General features: G+C 38.3%; 1 protein-coding gene and 1 long non-coding RNA gene across 4 annotated transcripts in view; one reads left to right on the plus strand and one right to left on the minus strand.

The window, feature by feature from the left end:
* LOC106031190 (uncharacterized) overlaps positions 1 to 8,308 on the plus strand; it is a 25,234-nt gene extending 16,926 nt beyond the window's left edge. For all 3 annotated transcript variants that reach the window (XR_010825614.1, XR_001204145.3, XR_010825613.1), the window contains 2 exons: positions 5,480 to 5,628; positions 8,079 to 8,308. This is a non-coding gene — a long non-coding RNA (uncharacterized lncRNA). The remainder of the gene's footprint in view (positions 1 to 5,479; positions 5,629 to 8,078) is intronic.
* The window catches only part of SLC15A4 (solute carrier family 15 member 4), a 26,108-nt gene extending 8,076 nt beyond the window's left edge, over positions 1 to 18,032 (minus strand). The window contains exons 1-6 of the mRNA XM_013173398.3: positions 17,342 to 18,032; positions 9,512 to 9,807; positions 8,616 to 8,784; positions 7,498 to 7,575; positions 6,023 to 6,191; positions 2,052 to 2,207 (exon numbers count right to left, since the gene is read on the minus strand). Coding sequence (XP_013028852.3) covers positions 2,052 to 2,207; positions 6,023 to 6,191; positions 7,498 to 7,575; positions 8,616 to 8,784; positions 9,512 to 9,807; positions 17,342 to 17,914 — 1,441 coding nt within the window. The 5' untranslated portion in view covers positions 17,915 to 18,032. The remainder of the gene's footprint in view (positions 1 to 2,051; positions 2,208 to 6,022; positions 6,192 to 7,497; positions 7,576 to 8,615; positions 8,785 to 9,511; positions 9,808 to 17,341) is intronic.
* Between the last annotated feature and the right edge of the window lie 118 nt (positions 18,033 to 18,150).

An 18,150-nucleotide genomic window follows, 5' to 3' on the forward strand; every position in this document is an offset into this window, starting at 1 on the left:
TCATTTTAGTCTTTTGATTAAAAAAAACAGCTAAATATAGCCTCAGTTTCAGTAAGTAACCTAATTAAGCAAGACTTTATATTTTTATGTATTAGGGTTTTTGATGGCTACTGTTTATACATAATGAAAAGTACTGTAATACAGAACAGCAGTGACTATACTGATATGTCCTCTAGCAGAGGATACCCCATTGATTGTACTGCTAAAGTATACCTTTCATTTAAGAATCTAAAATGTTTAGCATCTTAGATCTTTGTAGTGCTTTAAAGATAGCGAACTCTCCCCACATCTTACTAGTACTGAAGTACATTGAGGACTTGCCTGTACATCCCTGTGGGGTGTGGGGGGGCTGTGGAGACAAGCTGAAATTTGATGTCCTTCCCTATGTAGCTCACAGCAAGGGTTAGAGATGTTAAAATGAAAAAGGCCTTTGACACAATCTCTAAATATGTTAGATTTTAACTATGTTGCAGCAGTTCACCTGTCCAGATGAATGCATAGAGCTGTTTCAGAAAAAAAAAAAAGTCTAAAAGACACATTTTTTAATCCTTGCCAGGCAACCCAACCACTTTGTTTTATTTCCTAACAACTGTGATAACAGTCAAACACACAACCAAAAACCTGATAGAGCAGAAGTTCTCTGTTCCATTGAGACGGGGAACAACTGGGCCATGTGACAGCTGGGGCTACCACCAGCAAGATCTTACAGAACTAGGGAATCTCATTTTAACTCACTGTGCTCGCCCAGTGTGAGGAATGAAAGTAACCACCTACAGGGGAAATGAAAAGAGGAAATTCTGTTCTAAGGAATCTAAGTGAAAGAGCTATGCGTAATGCCAATTTGAACGCATCGTCTTTGAAGTTCAATATTCTGAAACAGTATTACAACACGTTAATAAGTAACTACAGTTAAGCAAATACCATGAGCTTTTCAAATCAAGTCACTCGAGAAGTTCCAATATATTATGTCAAGCAGCTCCACAAGTCTATTTAAGTACCATCACAGTAGCTACTTCTGTAATCATGAATATTTTCCATTATTGGTAACTAAGCATTTCTCCCAATCGCGGGATATGTAAACACTGTGCTACAAGATTCACGCTAACATTTCACTTGTTTAATCACAGTAAACCAGCCTTAGCCATATCACAGTGACAACAGCACCTGTGCTTTCTTTGTGCTAATGAGCCCTGCATGTATATGAAACAGACCAGAAAATAAGATATTATAGTCCTTTTCACCCACTCCTCCCACTTCACTTTCAGATAAAAAAAAGTGATCACACAGCTGTCCAGTACGTCACAGAAAAAATATTACGAAATTTAAGATCTCTTGCATTTTTTTCAAGAGAGGCAGGATTTGAACAGCGTTTGAGTTTGTCTAATAGCACACTGAAGTACTAAAATAACTACAGAAACATCTGTCTAAAACATATAAAACTGTAAAAACTACCTACTTTGTTATTAATCCCCCCAAAAAACTAGTTCATATTTAGTGTCACAATTTTTCTTATCTCAGAGATGTAAAAACTAAAGTAACATGAATTCAGTCTGCTGATAAATCTTGATAAAGATTTATCTTTATCCTTTCTTCCTTTTTCCCCCTCAGAAAGGTGTTTCCACATACTAACTGGCTTTCTAAACTGTGAGCTCAGTTTCTAAGCCAAAATGTTACAAAACACAAATTCGATTTGCAACTCAGAGCAGGTTTCAGAGGAAATAGTACAGCATTAAAACTATTCTTTCAAATACAGTTTTTGAAAGACTATCTTGTTCCATTAGGGCTTATAAATATCCAGTGCTAAGTGGATGGCAAGCAAATATTCAAATGCTGCTGTTTGAAACTCAGTTTTGAAAAGACGTCTTACACAGACATTTTTCAAATGTGAAAAAACATTTGCAGGCTTTGACACTGTATATTCAGTTATATTGCATAATATTTCATTTGGATACATGAGAACTCATTTATAATAATTCAAGAATTCATTTATTTTCTAAGAATCCATCATGTATGACAGATATGAAAGCAGATTTAAGACACGTAACTCTTACCTGCTATACTTGCAAATATTTCACTGAATCCAATCAGCACATATTGAGGAATCTGCCACCATATTGGCAAATCTGCAGCATGGTATGTAACATTTCCAATTGTCTGATCAATTGTTTTAACTTTTACAATTTTCAGTCTGTTGCTTTCCAGAATTCCTACACAAAGTGGGAGGAAAATAAAAAGACTTACCTAAGATGCAAATACTGTTTCTTCATATTAAGAATTAAATTAGCATTCAGTCCTACATGAGAATTACAATTTATGACACAGGAATATGTATTTCTTATTTCCCAATATAATTTCACTGCCAACTACTCTATTGTTATTTCAAGACATACAAATTTTCTGCCATAGAATTACAGCAATTATATTCTTATTCAGTAGTAATAAACATATAAATACTTAACCTTTTTCTAGAAGGATTAGCTAAGAGTTTTCTCATACAAAATTTATTTGCCGCCCCCCCCCCCCCTTTTTTTTTTTTTTTAAAAAAAAGGACATAATTTTTGCAAACTACTACTTCACAGTGTTGCATGGTATTAGTAAATCAGGAACATTTTGCTTATTAAAATGGCTACACTAGTGCTGTAAAACCATGAAAACACTTTACAAATATGATCATGACATTTATATGACACTTATCCCAAGACTATGATTTACAAACTAAATGTTGTATAGAATGCACTTCATGTAGAATGAAAAATAGAGATGACTGTGCAAATATAAATAAAACAATTTTTAGCTTGTTCAACACAACAGTTTAGAGAATGAATACCAAATAATCTGGCATGGAGTATTGTAGGGTTTTACTGAAGTCGCCTAGATTAAAGTATTTGCCTCACTGCTACACAAATGCACAGAATTAACTGATAGTTAATAAAATTTCCTGCTTTACCCAGAAAGGATCTCTATAAACAAACTCTGAATACCCTTGGAAAGGGTAAGGTGGATTTACCCACCACCAGTGCAGAGAAGCTGGGCTGAGTCACTGACACTACTTCCTGCAGAGTTATACGCATATGGCCCCCCATGTAGTGCCTGCCTGTTTCAGTCTCATTCTACTTAGCCAAAACTATGTCAGGCCACAAAATCCAGTTTCTTACTAGTCCTGGTTGTGGCTGGAAAGAAAACATGAGGAAGGTTCCCTGTAGATTGTAGTTAAAGCCATAACTAAAAAAGATGTTCCAGAAATCAAGAGCTTTAAGGATAACATAGTACTTCTTTGTTGCAGGGAACTAGAGCCAGAGCTCTGAAAACCAGACTGTGGGAACACACGTTAAAAAGTGACTTACAAAGTATGTTGAAAATGATGGAAAGCTGCATTTGTATAAACTGTGTTCAATATGAGTTCAGGAATCTATTCAAGTAACAAGATCGAGTAGATCTCCAGTCTACTCTTCTGAAACAAAGGGCTGTAGAGGGAAAATTAAATACAACCTCATGGCCCCAAAAATATTTACTTAAGAGTGTTTTCCTTAATAACATCTATTTTTGAGGTAAAGATTGTTCTGAGTTTAGTACCAGGCTACCACATTTTCTCTACCTTCCTCATTTTTTGGGTGATGACTTCCCCACCTTAAATATCTTTGTTTAGCTCTTCCGTCACCTCAGTGCCCTCTGAACTATGAAAAGTTGATGCAATTAAAATAAAGCTCGGTTTCTTGCTATTTTGGTTTTAATATAGCTGACAAACAGTTTAGAGCAGAACTTAATTAAAACATAAACTAAGCATTACAGTTAGCTAAGAACCCATACATGATTTCATTCACACACATTCAACACAAAAATATTGCTCTTCAAAACATCTAGTGATCCTTAATGTGTTTGACGTTCTTCATCTAGTTTAAGAGGTATTTAGCTACACAGGAGCATAACTACATTATACCAAACTTCCCTAAGTCTTCAAAGCTGAGTACTCCAGAATCTAGAATCTACTGATTCATTCTTAGACACTGACAGCCAAGCTTCAAGTTTAATCTTACAGTTTTTGTAGTTAAAAGAATCTTAAGTTTTTGCAATAATTGTTTAAACTCTATAAATGAAGTAGATTTTCCAGTTGAGTAACCTTAAATACTGCTGCTCAGAGTTTACAATAAAATGCATGAAGCACAGCAGATGTTCACTAAATCTAATCAGTTGTATTCTCACACACTTTGAGATATTTTAAGTAATCTAAGCAGTCTAATAGGTAGCCTAAATGGTGTCCAGAACTAATGCCAGTCAGTTGAGTTAAAATGGAAATATGGTACACACAAATCGTTAAGATACTTCCAAGATTGCAAATTAATATCTTAATGTCTCCATACGTTCAAAATTTAATAGTTTTCTCTAAGGCAGAACTTGTTGGAAGTAATGTTGCACTTTAGGAATATTAAAATGTGGCTTCTACAAATAGCATTTAATGAGAAAATAAAAATTTTATGAAGCAAAAAAAACAACAGAAGCTTTTCCTCACATTAAAAATAGACACAGTTCCCTATGCCCCAAAGCTGCCACAATTGAAGCTCTGAAATTCATATTATGATGAATGGATGCTAAGTTACACCAAAAGGTTAGATTTTCCAGCCAGATTGCAGATAATCAAACTAACAAAATCACACATCACATCTGTAGGCAAATAGAACAGAAGGCAATTGAAATTTTTAAGAATTCTGCCATATAAAATAATTTCCCAACTCAGCAATCATAATACAATGTTTTTTTTTTTTCCTGCAGTACTAATACAGATATTGCTGGTTTTGAATTCACTTATGTGAGCCAGCAAGTTCTATTTAAAGAGCTGACATTTAACTGTTTTACATCATCTTCTCTTGCTGGTAGCAATATCTTAAGTAACATGGAATAAGAAAAACACTCCTATTTTAAGTTTAAATGACTTTGCTAAAAGAACTTTACTTGCCCACATACAAAGTGACCTTGGCCTAATAAGGTAATTATCTCTCTCACTGAAAGAAATCTTAATAGCCATATAAAGTGTCCCTCTCGCTAAAATATAGGAGATTACAAGTGCTGAAATTAATTTATTTAATGCTATAATGCTTTATCAATATGTTCATTAGAGCGATTCTAGGTGAAGGCTATGCATTCTATGAAGCATTGCTTAGAGATGTTCAGTTCCACATCAGCAGTGCTTAACAGCTTTAAATCATCTCAAAAGCAGCTGATTTATGATTTGAGCAGAGATGCCATCTTTTTCCTCTCATGTTATAGCTAAGCTATTTTACACTACAGTAATTCCCAAACATTAGGGAACATTAAGATAGGGGAGAAAAAAACCAAAGTGGGAAGAAACTCTTGTTCAGCAATAACCTAACTTTATTATTTCAGATTAAGAGAAAGGATTTTACGTAAAATTTCAGTTTTATAATACTTGAAAGTCACACTGTATGAAGAAGCATACTTATTTCTGAACCTCTTCATTTTTCAGGATAAATAAATGTTCACCTTCAAGATAAATGGGTAACAAATCAGACAACGTGGACTTCCATAATACAACACAGTTTAGATTAGGAATAAAGGCCTCAAATCCAAATGTTAGACAAGTTGTTCAGGCAAGCCAAGCACTGATCAATGAAGGTAAGGCATTTATTCAGACAAATATGGTCAGAAGATAAATAGTTCTGTATCGAGCACGCTTAGAAAGAAATGCTGTCAGTTATGTATGTGAAAATGTAAGCCCCCCTATCGTGAAAATCTTAACTAACAAGTTGATTTTAAAACATATATTCCGAGTCTATTTCAGGCAGGAAATATTCTCCAATTTTAACACAAATATTCAAACCAGTCTAGTAGTCTTTGGATAAAATGCCTTTCATTGAATAAAATACATCCATGCAGTTGCATTCTAACTATCCCATGAAAAAGACTCCTGCATAATCTTGATTTAAAGATTCAGGAAGTTTTTGAAAAATGCTATTTCAAGTTACTAAATAAATAACTATGTAAGTAGATCTCCAAGTTTTGTTCTTACCTGCAGCAAATGCAGAACACATCACAAAGAACATTCCAACTGCAATCCTCTTCAATGATGATGGCAGCAAGCCATTCCTCTTTAAAATGGGGTCCACCAATCTATCTTTTAAGGGTATTAGGACTAGAATAAGCACTGCATCAAACATAGTCAACCAGGCTGCTGGAAACTAAAATGCAACAGGATGACTTAAGTTAGCAATTTCATACTCATGGGTTCATTTTTACTGTAATGTAACAAAGGGAAAAAATATTTTTCATGAAATACTGAGACCCATAACAAACCACAGTGCACTCTAAGACATTGTGAAGAGAAAAATGTGTGTAAATGCTGAGGAAAACACTCAGATATTCAAGTTTTCATTTAATTTGGCAGTTATTAGTTCTGTTAGCACAGAAGTGCAAGTGTAAAGTTAAAAAGTTGTTTTGAAAAGATTTTTTTTTTACAAAAGGTTTTTGTTTGTTTTTTAAAGTTTCAGTGGACTCAGTCTAGGACCTCGCTCTGAATTAAGTTTTGTCAAAACACAAGCTAAATAACTAAAAGCTATGCAGATTCCTTTTGAAAGAGAAGATAGACATTGGCATTATCTCAATATCTGAGCTTTTCTGCATACATCTTGAAATGTATTTAAAGGAAAATCAGTATCCTTTGGGATCTTTTCTGCCATCAAGATTTTTTAAGTCATAGAACACCTGACTGAGGAATTGTGGCACTCAAATCTAGTAAACTGAATTGCGCAGCTTTTTAAAATGAATATACCCCCAAATACTTTTTTAAAAGTGTTCAAAGTCAGTATTTAATGGCGTACAGGTCAGGAAGTGATTAATGTAATTAAATATTTGCCACTATTTTACTTCCAGCAATACAATCTGATCTAATTAAACATTTCTACTTCAGTCTAGTAGCTAGGTTCAGTACACATTCTATTATTCGGCTTAGAACTTTTCATAAATACGCCACAGATTGGTGGAAAAGGTGCTAGCCTTTTTTGAAAAATATTGATTGAAAATATTTTTGCTTCCTTTGATACGCCAAACTGATTCAAGATAAAGTCAATACTGATTAATCATTGAGGTATATATCCAAATCTGCAAATACTAATGTTTCAGTTAAGTATGGGTATTAATACTGAGTTTCTATGACTGCTTCTGCACTTACAACTTTGCAAACTTAGGGCATACTGATTTTAAAGATTCCTTCAAAGATCATACTGCATCCACTAAAGGACAAAGACAATCATAAGTTAAGGCAGTGAAAATTATCTGAATACATTAAAAACAGTATGATGTGAACTCCACATACCAATAAATATGCCAAAATCTAGGTATTATGCGTCGTCTTTTAATGTATGCTCAGCATCTGTAGCCATTCCTTACCCCTAGCTGCTACCTTAGCTTCCTGGAATTGCCTGTACAATACTTATTTATTTTGATTTCAACTAAAGAAAACAATTTCCACTTGTTTGCCCTACTTACCGTATGAACAGAGTTGGTATCATTTGCTATTTCAGGAATTTTCAGATGAAGACTTTGCAATACATATGTTGTCTGCATCTAGCATTAGGGAAGATGATTTGAGATTACTTGGACATGACAAACTGAGACCAAGATGTTTTTTCTTTTTTATATTTAACAAATATAACGCCAAAGGTAAATTGCGAATATAGCAAGCCAAAAAGAATTATTGTTAGAACACTGTAAGCTGCTTTTAACTCCTAAATTTAATTTTACTAAGTGCAGAAAGAATCATTCGTGTGACTTAAAATACAATTTCTGCATTTTTCCCCCAAATATTTGCTACTGTAATTCATCCCAGTAAGACAGAAAAACGAGAAAGGAATTAATTAAAAATGAAATCTATTCCACTTACCCTGACCTATGTGAATCAACTGCAAGATGAAACAGAGTGCAATATTTAAGATATGTTAATTTGTACAGCTATTAAACGATAATTTTAATTATTTTATTTTAAGTTATGTTAATTAGTTTAATTATCAAGTTAAAAAATGATTATTTGAAAGTAATCTCAGTAACCACTTTTCATCTCTCTACTTCAGGGGAAGAGCTCCCAGAAAACATGTGAAATTAGATACTTTGGCATACTGGTAAGCTAATACAGCTTTCCCCAATAATTTTATCCAGCAAACCAAAAATGAAGAAGCTATCATCACTTAGTATTTTTGCTAAGACAATACTAAAACGATCCCTGAGGTGCAGCCACAGGTGTGCAAACGAAAAGTGGTTAACATTATTGAACACATAGGTATTAAACAAAATCAAGCAGTCAGTACTGGAGTTCTGAAGAATCCTGTTCAATATTCATCTTCTCTAGAATCACAGCTACTAAATACTAACTGCAAATAAACCTTATGGAACAGCCATCCCATTCCATCCCATCCCCTGTTGTGTAATGTTACTCCCCTCCCCCCAAAAAAACTTTCAGAGAGAAGGTATATTTACAACCTAGGCTCAGAACTGTAACTTAATGCTATAGCCCCAGACCTTTCAAATACAGTTGGAAGAGGAAATCTTTACATTTGAGATTACATTTCTCAGACATGGAAAATAAGAATGTAACCCTTTGAACTACTCACTTGAAAATACACTGTCCAGTAAGGTATTAAAGCCAAAAAGACAGGGATAATCTTCACAAGAGCCTTCACATCTTCAACTTTATCTTCTCTGAATGGGCCTCCATGAGACAGCTTAGCCATCTCAAACAAGCTCTGCTTACGAGGTTGCTGAAGGACTCCCTGGCCTTCGCTGTTGAAAAGAATTTGGATTTAGTTAAAGAACAGAAAACAACAGATAAAGAACAATAAAACTTGACTTCTCTGTGGTCTTGTAAAACATTTTAAAAAACAAAAAAGCTCATACATTTCCAAAATAAGTTATCCTTAACTACAAATAAACTAGGCCATAATGGATCAGTAGCAGCTGAAAGCACAAGCTGAAACGTTCTATTCTAAAGGTTTGCTTATTTCCCTTACTCATCCTCACGCATAAGTAAATGGCACAGCAATATGCAGATCTTAACAGTATCACCAAATACTGAATTGTTTTACAATCTGAATACATGAAAGCCCATCTCACATGGTAGCATTTTAAAAATCAGAAGATGTCCCATAAACATATCTAGGCAGTTAAGGAAGTTTACTACTGTTTAAAAGCAGCATACTTGAGTAACGTTACACTTGCAGCAACTTCGGCAGGACAGAGCATTCAATTGAAAACAGCACACATGACCTCGCAGCATGGAGATCCAGAGAACTCAAAATGCATCTCTTTCGTCCCCAAGTTCTCAGAGTACAGTTTCTGGGCCCAAGTTTTCCACCTGAGTAAGCCTCAGGTGATCCAGTTCTTGAAGAAAAACTGCATATTCTAGTATATTCTCTTACATGACTTACTGCCAGCTAGTCTGAACAAATTAGTTTCAATTCTTAGACTGATTCACTGGAATTCAGACTATACAAAAGAGCTCATTACAAACCTATTTGTTGAACGCTCCATATGTCTCTTTCTTGAACAACAAGAATATGCGAGAATTTTAAACATGTCTGTGAAGGCACTACCATCAGGTGGTTTTGTGATGAAGAAACTCTGACCACATAAGAAAACCATGAATGAAATCCCAATGCAAACTGTTGGGATACTATATCCAATAACAAAGCTCACATTCTGCTGAATGTATGCAATGCCTCCCAGAGAGAGAATAGCTCCCAAATTTATGCTCCAGTAAAACCAATTAAAAAATCTTCTTGTAGCTTCTGGACCCCGATCTTTGACCTGGAAAAGATTAAAAACAAGTTCTTCAGTTTCTGAAGGAAATTAAGTGTGTTTATTAAAATTCAATCAACCACGACACGACGAAGAGTTTAGGTTTAATTTAGTCATATAGAAATGATTTTACTGTTTTGGGCTTAGCACGGTATTTGATGTAATGACACCTTAATAAACTATCCCATTATATCAATGACCTTCCAGAAGTTCAGCATGTAGATTGAAAAGTCACATAAGACTAAACTACATAGCTTTCCCAGAAAGGCCATTATTATTTCTACTGCACTGTAACTCATTTGATCACTTCTGTAGACAAAGCTCACTCAAATTACTGTCCCACAATCCACACATAAGTTGAAATAACCCTTTTTTAGTAAAAAAGTTAAGCTACCAAAAAATTCATCCATTATTAGTATTACAACAATTGCTTCTTCCAACAGCATATACCTAACAGTTAAACACACTCCATTTTTCTAAGCCTCAGGTGATTAAAGCACAAATTCCAAATTTAAGTTTTAACACAGTCCTAATTCCTCTCATCAGAACATATATTGAAGACTTGTCATTCTGACCTTAAAAAAAATAATAAAAAATTAAATTCAGGTTGCCTGAGGTATCAGGCAGTAAATGAGCCAGTAAACATTTACCCTTCTATCAAGTCAGCTCTGTTAATAGCGTTATTTTTCTGCTTCAAGTGTCTCTCCAGTGAAAGTCAAGACGTTCCTGGTTTGCACAATCATCCTGTACTGTTTCCACCATCACTCTTTATTCTGTATTGACTACTGTAAGTCGCCCCGGGTTTTGTAATTAAGTCACAAGAACTCAGCATAACTCATAAGATGTGATGTAAGAGAAATTATGCAAATTAAAATCTGAAATACATTAAAAAGATCAAAAATACTAGAATAGAATAATCTATAATACCATGTTTGTCACTGTTTTATGACTGAAAGACCATGAGCAGTGACCAGTGACTCAGTGCCATGCACTGGTCTTGCTGAATCAGTTGTTTCTGACTTCTAATTTCAAGTTTCCCTTCCTCTTTTTGCCAGACCTTGAACACATTTTTAACATTGTCAGTTCTGATTTATAGCTTCAAGTTTCTTGGTGCACAAACCCATCTGTATCATTTAACCAAGCTCGACAAAAGAAATATTAAAGTATCTATTCCTATGCGGTTCATAGCACTGTTAGGCATCCAAGTATGTCTGTTAGTGTGTCAAATAGAATCTCGGAGCATAAAACCAAGAAATTCTCCCTTTCCAGTTTCAACTTGGTACCTCTCTCTCTCAATCTTAACAGTCATCATGTGCAGCAAGGTAGGTATTCCTTCTAGACCCCCAATGACAGCAAGGTATTAGCAAAGAATTACATCATAGGTTGATAACATCAATTAAGTTGGAGCACTGTCTATTTGACTAAGTTTTTCATTTCTTCATGATAAAAGTCTCAGTTCTCTTACACTTCCTGCAAGGAAATGACTTCCCATCCTCTCTTACAAATGACCTTGCTCATGTCTAGGCAAAGACAAGTAGGGAGGTAAAAGCAAACTTTTATAAAATATAAGAACAGGGAAAGCACAGCATGATATTTCTATCAAGTATTATCCCAGCCTCCAACTGTTAGCTCCCAACAAACTTCCTGGAACCAAGGATGGCTTCCATCTCTGAATAACCTGCAGCAGATTTTCCTTCTGTGTACTTGCCCAGCCTTCCCCTGAACCCAAGTCAGCTTTTAGGACCCATAACGTCCTGTAGCAGAGTTCTCCAGGTAATTACACAGCGGCAAGAAACATCTCCAGTTATCTGTTTTGAACCTGCCCTGTACTAGCCTCACTTGCCTAGTTCCAGAGAGCACGAGAAGACAGATGAGCTTAATCCCATCCCTTGCCCACTTCTACCCCTCTCTGACCACCTATTATTTCCACAAACTGCAGCTATATCCTCCTTGTAGCTGCCTTTTCAGAGGTAGGAAGTTACAGAATGCTGCAGGATTCCTTGCAGGGAAACCACTGACGATGTCTGTGGCTCTTCCCTGAACCTTCCCTCCCCTTCTCCAGTGTCCTTTTTGAAACAGAATGACCAAAAAAGGAACACAGTGCTCAAGGGACAAACACACCACAGACCTACAATGAAAAGAATTCATTTTCTGCTTCCTTATGAAAGTACATATGCACACTAAAAATCACATCCCGACCATTCCTGAAATGCCACTATGGCATTTTACTGACCAATGTTAACAACTTAATAAAAATCCCACCTACCTAGCTGGTGGAGTAATTTGTCAAAGTGGAAGAGCTACAAAGTCATCTCACGAGAAACAGAAAACACTGGAGTTAAAAGACAGTCCTCATAGTTTCTTTCAAACATTGCATCCTCTACCCAAAATACTAGCTACATTACATTTACAGGGGCCTACTCCAAGTTTCCCATTGGCTATTACGTGATCTGTGTGACAACACATGATAGATTTGTTTATTCTCAAGTGTTCACTGAACAACAAACATTTCTTTCTCTGTTACTAATCCTGTAGATGGTACATTTTAATAAGCAATCAAGAAAAAGAAAACCATCTTATAATCTTATTTTTATTTGTCAAGGATGGGCATTTTTCATAGAACTGCAGGAATTCTCCTTTTGCCCCTTGTGCCTGCCTGCATTATTTTCAATCACCCAAGCAAAAAGAAAAATCTATCCCTCCCTCTGCTCAGTTTCCTCTGTGCTCAAGCATAGCAACACTGTCCTTGTGGTATGAGCACCACCAGCTTCATTATATTCTTATCGTCCTACCAGCGGCTGCAGCAGGAAAGTGATGCACACAAGGGGCACAGGTATGGTGTGGGTCCCGGATCAAATCTGTCCTGCAGGCTAATGGTTCCATATCCCTGCACTGAAAGTCAAAATAGGCACATTTAAAAGATTTCGTCCCCATCACAACAAAACAGCTTCAAATCAGTAGTAGTGCTATAAAAGATATGAAAAAGGTCAGCTTCTTCGATTTAACATGTTTCAGTCAAACTTCTAACATCAGTGAAATGCCAAGGCTGGTGTGCTACACTTCTATCATTGAATAAAAGCGTTGCAATAAAACTGTTTCAAAGGTGCCCTGACTCAAATGAACATTAGCAAATATCTAATGCACCCAATTAATTGTTCTAGGTAGCATGTTGTTTTACACATGAGCTTAGATTCAGACACTTTCCACATACTGTACCAGTGTCGGACAGCTGTTAGTTATGTAGGTCATCTTCCACTGCCAAATACCCAGTCCTCCACCTCCATTTAACTGTTCTGCATTCTTCAAACCTTTCACACCTTTTTCCCCACTAAATGGGATGGCACGCCGTTCTCCAAGTACAGTAAGGGACAATCTAGCAGTGCTTCTAATTCAATTAAAACATAGAATGACCTACTCTGCTGTACAACAAGCACCCGAATTGCTCTGAATTCTCTTGTTTTCAAGTATAGGGTAAATATGAATTAAAAAGACAAAAATCAAAAAAAAAACACAAAGAAATAAAAAAAAAAAAAGACTAACTGTAAGTCTTCTGGCCACAGCTGCATTGTCAGTCATTGACCAGCTGGCATTGCTGACTGCCTTCAGGTGGGCCTCTAAAGAGGAAATAAAAGTCTTGCTATTTTCAAGACATCTACCAAGATTTTTGCAAAAGAAGTCTAACCTAAACCTTGATACTTCTACTATGTAAAAGGCGTTTTCCTTTATACATCTCATAACTATCCTTTACATACAGCTAAACCAAATGCAGAAAGAAGAGTCACTATGACGTGCTGAATGTTATAATTGGGACCTACATGGCACTGGATTTCAAAATAGTACAGGAATAGTTCTCAAAGCCAAAACTTCTAATACAAAACACTTATATTAGACTGATTATGGTCAGATGAGATGCAATTACCACCACAGGTCTCATGCTAAAGTATCCCAAGTGCCTGGAACATTGTGTTATGGGAGTTGTGTAATCTCTGGGTTATTTACAGCCACTTTCGGTGGAGGACACGCCAGCTGTGTAATGCTGCACTGCAATCCTGCAAACCTGTTTAGGATATGAGGCTAGCATCTTACAATCGTGACTAAAATTTTAAACACAGCTAAAACAGAGGAAGGGTAACTAGATCTTTAGTTACAACACTTGATGAAAACAGTCATTAAAAATACCTGACCAACAGCAACTTCCACGGCACAGCTGCCCCGACATTAATACTTAGACCTTATTCTGACTTAGAAGATGATCACTTGCTAAGTTACCCCTTTCCCAAATTTTTCAACACCATCTTTCTTGGGAGATGATCCATGTACTGACCAAAGCAGTCCCTACAACTTGACACCAAAATATCACACAGCTCTAATATTAAAAGTTTATTCCACAGATTCTCCTGATTTTTACGTAAAGAGCCAGGAATCCATACAAGCATACAGTGATTCACCGGCTGTTCTTAGAGAGCAACTGAAGAGAGCTCAGTAACAGCTTTACACTACTGCTTGACGGCAACAAAATATTAAATTTTCATAGTAAAATTTGGCCAATCCACATTTCAGGTCTGCTTCCTCTCACTACTGCCGCATCTGTGGAAACAAATTAGTACTGCACACGTGAATGCCATGAGTCCAGTTTTCAAACTGTTATCTGCAGATTCTTCAAGGTCCCCAGACTCATAAGAAGTTAAATAACAAGAAAAGCAACTCGTGGTTAATGACCTTTAGTTCTTTATAGGGGATCCCCTATTCCTCCCCAGAGGCTGCAAAATCTAAGTTCTACAAACCAAGAAGTTGAAAATCACTCTAAAGCTATCTCTATATAAGCAACTCCCAATAGCATTCTCTTTGGCAATGCTAGAACTAAACCCATTGCTGTTAAAGTAGCAAACCCTGAAGAATTTTGGCACATTCTGGACTGATACATTTAATTATGAAATTTAGAAAGGAGAAATACTGTGTGCTAAAACTAGCATCTCTAATCCCCATAACTACAGAACAGATTCATCTATCGTTAGATCAGTGGTTACAGCTGATACTAGACCAGTAGTCTACTACTGATTTTGGCTTCAATGCCGAAGCTAAACCAGCTTTCACAACGATGAGGGATGGTTGAACATAGTCAGATGTTTCCCAACTGTAACAAGTCACAAACTGCTACACAGAACGGGAAGTGACTGCAAAACACAGGCACCCAAAAGGGGAACTGGCAAGTGTCAGGTTGTACTTATCACATGCTTATAAACACTATTCTGAGAACCATCACTTCAGATTTAGACCCAAACGTTTGATCAGTCTTCAACTTCTAGGAAAGAAACAGCTCTCATTTATAAACTCCATTAAGTAAAGTTGGCCTCCACCTAGTTTGCAGTAACCGCTTTTGGTAAACTGACTGGCAAAAGTCATTTTTTTTGACACTGTAGTAAGTCTATTTAGTCGTAACAGCACTTCTAAATGCAGTTAGGCAAATGAGTTTAGGCAACCACAAAATTTTAACTGAAGATGACGGTAAGTATTGGAAGCCAGTTTCCAATTTTCCATAAAGTGATTATTTTATCCTATATAAATAAAACCTCACTACTTTTTGATTCTCCACCCAAATTATATATTATCAATTAAAACTGAAAAGTTTACATGGTAATTTTTAAGATACCAGCAATTAAGTGCAATTAGCAACATTTGAAAGCCAGTTTATGTCAGTTAAAGTACACAACATGCAAGTGATAATATTTCTCTTTGTCTGGTATTTAAGGGAAATAGGACAAATCTTGTCAGCACGCGTCCAACCAAAACATGTTTGCATTGTATGGTCTCCCAAGAACATGACTCTGGGGGCCAAACTTTATTTGCAGCAATATATATTTCGTCTACCCAGCAGTTTGCTACATTATTATGTAGGAGAAAACCACTCAAGAGGGCCCAGAACTGCACAGCAAGGTAAATGGTATGCTGTAATACATTTAACAACAGATAAGCCAGAAAAACAGAGAAGGGGAAAAATCTTGTCCTTGGCAGAGCACTAGTGATTATAAACCAGAAGGAATATTTCTTTGGCTTCACTCTACATAAACCACTGAATTATCTGCAAACCTAGCCAAAAACCGCTTTCAGTGCAATCCTGAGGGAAAAGACTTAAAAAAAAAATAAAAATAAAACAATCCATCTATAACAGCTACACTTCCATTGCCAACAGTTCTTCCCTTGCTCTCTTCCCACCATTATTTATCTCTTACATTTAATATTCATAAAGTGTTCTGAGGATAAGCGATCAGTTTTGAAAAACTCCTTACAAGATAGAGTCATATTAAGGCTATTTCACTTGATGGGCTCATGCTGGCTTAAACAGAACCAATACACTGGGGATATACAATCCCAGTCTACAATAATGTTTTACATTTATATACTGTCTTTTACTCAGAACCTCAGAATCTATAATATGTGAAATGCCAAAGAACGACAAGTGTAAACTGCACAACAGAGCATAGAGGGACACTTGGCAAGGAGATTGTGGCAGATCCTGCCTCTCACAAAGAATTTAATGGCATTTCTGATAGCTGCACTAACCATAACTCAATGGGCCAGCAAACTGAAGTGGAGGTATGTTCCTTGCTTCGCCACCAAGAATCATTTTGTTGGGAAAGCTGCTCAGTATCCAAGCACCTGAAATTCTCATTTTGTAAAGCAGAAATTATACTTCATCACCCACAGCCAGCACACTACCTTAGCATAAGGCTAAAAAAAAAAAAAAACCACATGCAACAGCGCATTCCAGATGATATTGAACCATGAACTGTCTGTCAAGCATTTTCTATAAAGTCACTTGGTTCCACAGAGATGATCCAATGAATGATATCACCGAACTGGATGCGGGTAAGATCATTTGACAGGACATGTCCTTATGAGAACAGCCTTGGTAATGCATTAATACTTTTACCACTTGGAGAGCACCTTCCCACCTGTCACCTGGAACAACATTAGCCTGCACAAAAACATCACTCACGGGCACAGTGAGCGATACCTTAAGGCTGAAAAAGGTTTGTTCAATCTCTATTCTTCATTTATCATAGCAGGATAAGAAAGGCCTCTGAACACTGCTCCAAAAGGCCCATGCTATCCTTGTCAAAGCTAAAATGGTATTTCACGTGATGAGCTATGAGATCAGATTATCTGTGCACAACTCCACCACACAGGATAATTAAGAATCTACTTAGCGGTCACGAAGAACCAAACCCAACTCCTCAATTTGGTTATGTCTTCAGCCAAATCAGGTTCTGGAGCTCCAAGGAAACCAGAAGTCCTAAGAGATCAGCCATCACAAGGTCCCCAAAATCACATCTCACAGGGTACAACCCAACAGCCTACATTACACAGGGAACGAGGCTGGATAACCCGCATCCCTCCAGGCCTTAACACCTACGCAATGCGCCGTGAAGCAGTTGGCACACCATCCACCCCACCAAGGCAATCCCTCTGCACAACTACCACCCATCCCCTGGCCCGCAGCGGGGCCCACAAAGGATTTGGCAGCCGCCAAGTTATACTCGACCTGGTCCGCCCCAAAAGGGGTGATGTTGGCCTTGACCGACCCGACGCCCAGCCCCACGAGGACCAGTCCCACGAAGGTGGCGGCGGCACAGTAGCGGGTGGCCCCCGCTTGGGCGCAGGGCACGGGGGTGGCGTTGGCCGCCGGAGAGGAGCAGTTCTCCACGGGGAACAAGGGGATGTCCCCGCAGAGGCCCTGCCGCGTGTGCGGCGCGGCGATGACGGGGAAGGCCAGCATGCCCAGCAGGTAGAGCGCCATGCTGAGCAGGATGGTGCCGAACTTGCCCAGCAGGGCGTCGGCCAGCCAGCCGCCGAAGGGCGACACCAGGTAGGTGATGCCCATGAAGAGCAGCAGGGCCTGGCTGGCCTGGGCGCCCTCCCAGCCGTAGGGCGGCCCGTTGAGGAACAGCACCAGGTTGGAGGTGACGCCGTAGAAGGCCGCCCGCTCCAGCAGCTCGGCCAGCAGCACGGCGCCGCACGCCACCCGCCGCCCGCGGAAAGCGTCGCTCGCCGCCCGCCCGCGCTGCTCCCCGCTGCCCAGCAAGGGGCTGCGCTCGCTCGGATCCGCCTCGTCCATAGCGGCGGCGGCGGAGGCGCCTCCTGGGACCGGCTCGGCCCTGCCCGACCCGGCTCGGCCCCGCCGCGGAGCCGCCGCCCGGCCCGGCCCGGCCTGAGGAAACTTCCCCGCCGCCCCACGGCGGTGGGCGGGGGGGATGGGCGGGGCACGGCGGCGCGCCGCCATTGGCTGAGGTCGCTGTCGCTCCGTGTCACGTGGGTGGGAGGGCCGGCGGTAGAGGTGGTTGCGAGGGAGGG

This window comes from Anser cygnoides, chromosome 17, assembly GCF_040182565.1.
Source record: "Anser cygnoides isolate HZ-2024a breed goose chromosome 17, Taihu_goose_T2T_genome, whole genome shotgun sequence".
Taxonomy (NCBI): Eukaryota; Metazoa; Chordata; class Aves; order Anseriformes; family Anatidae; genus Anser; species Anser cygnoides.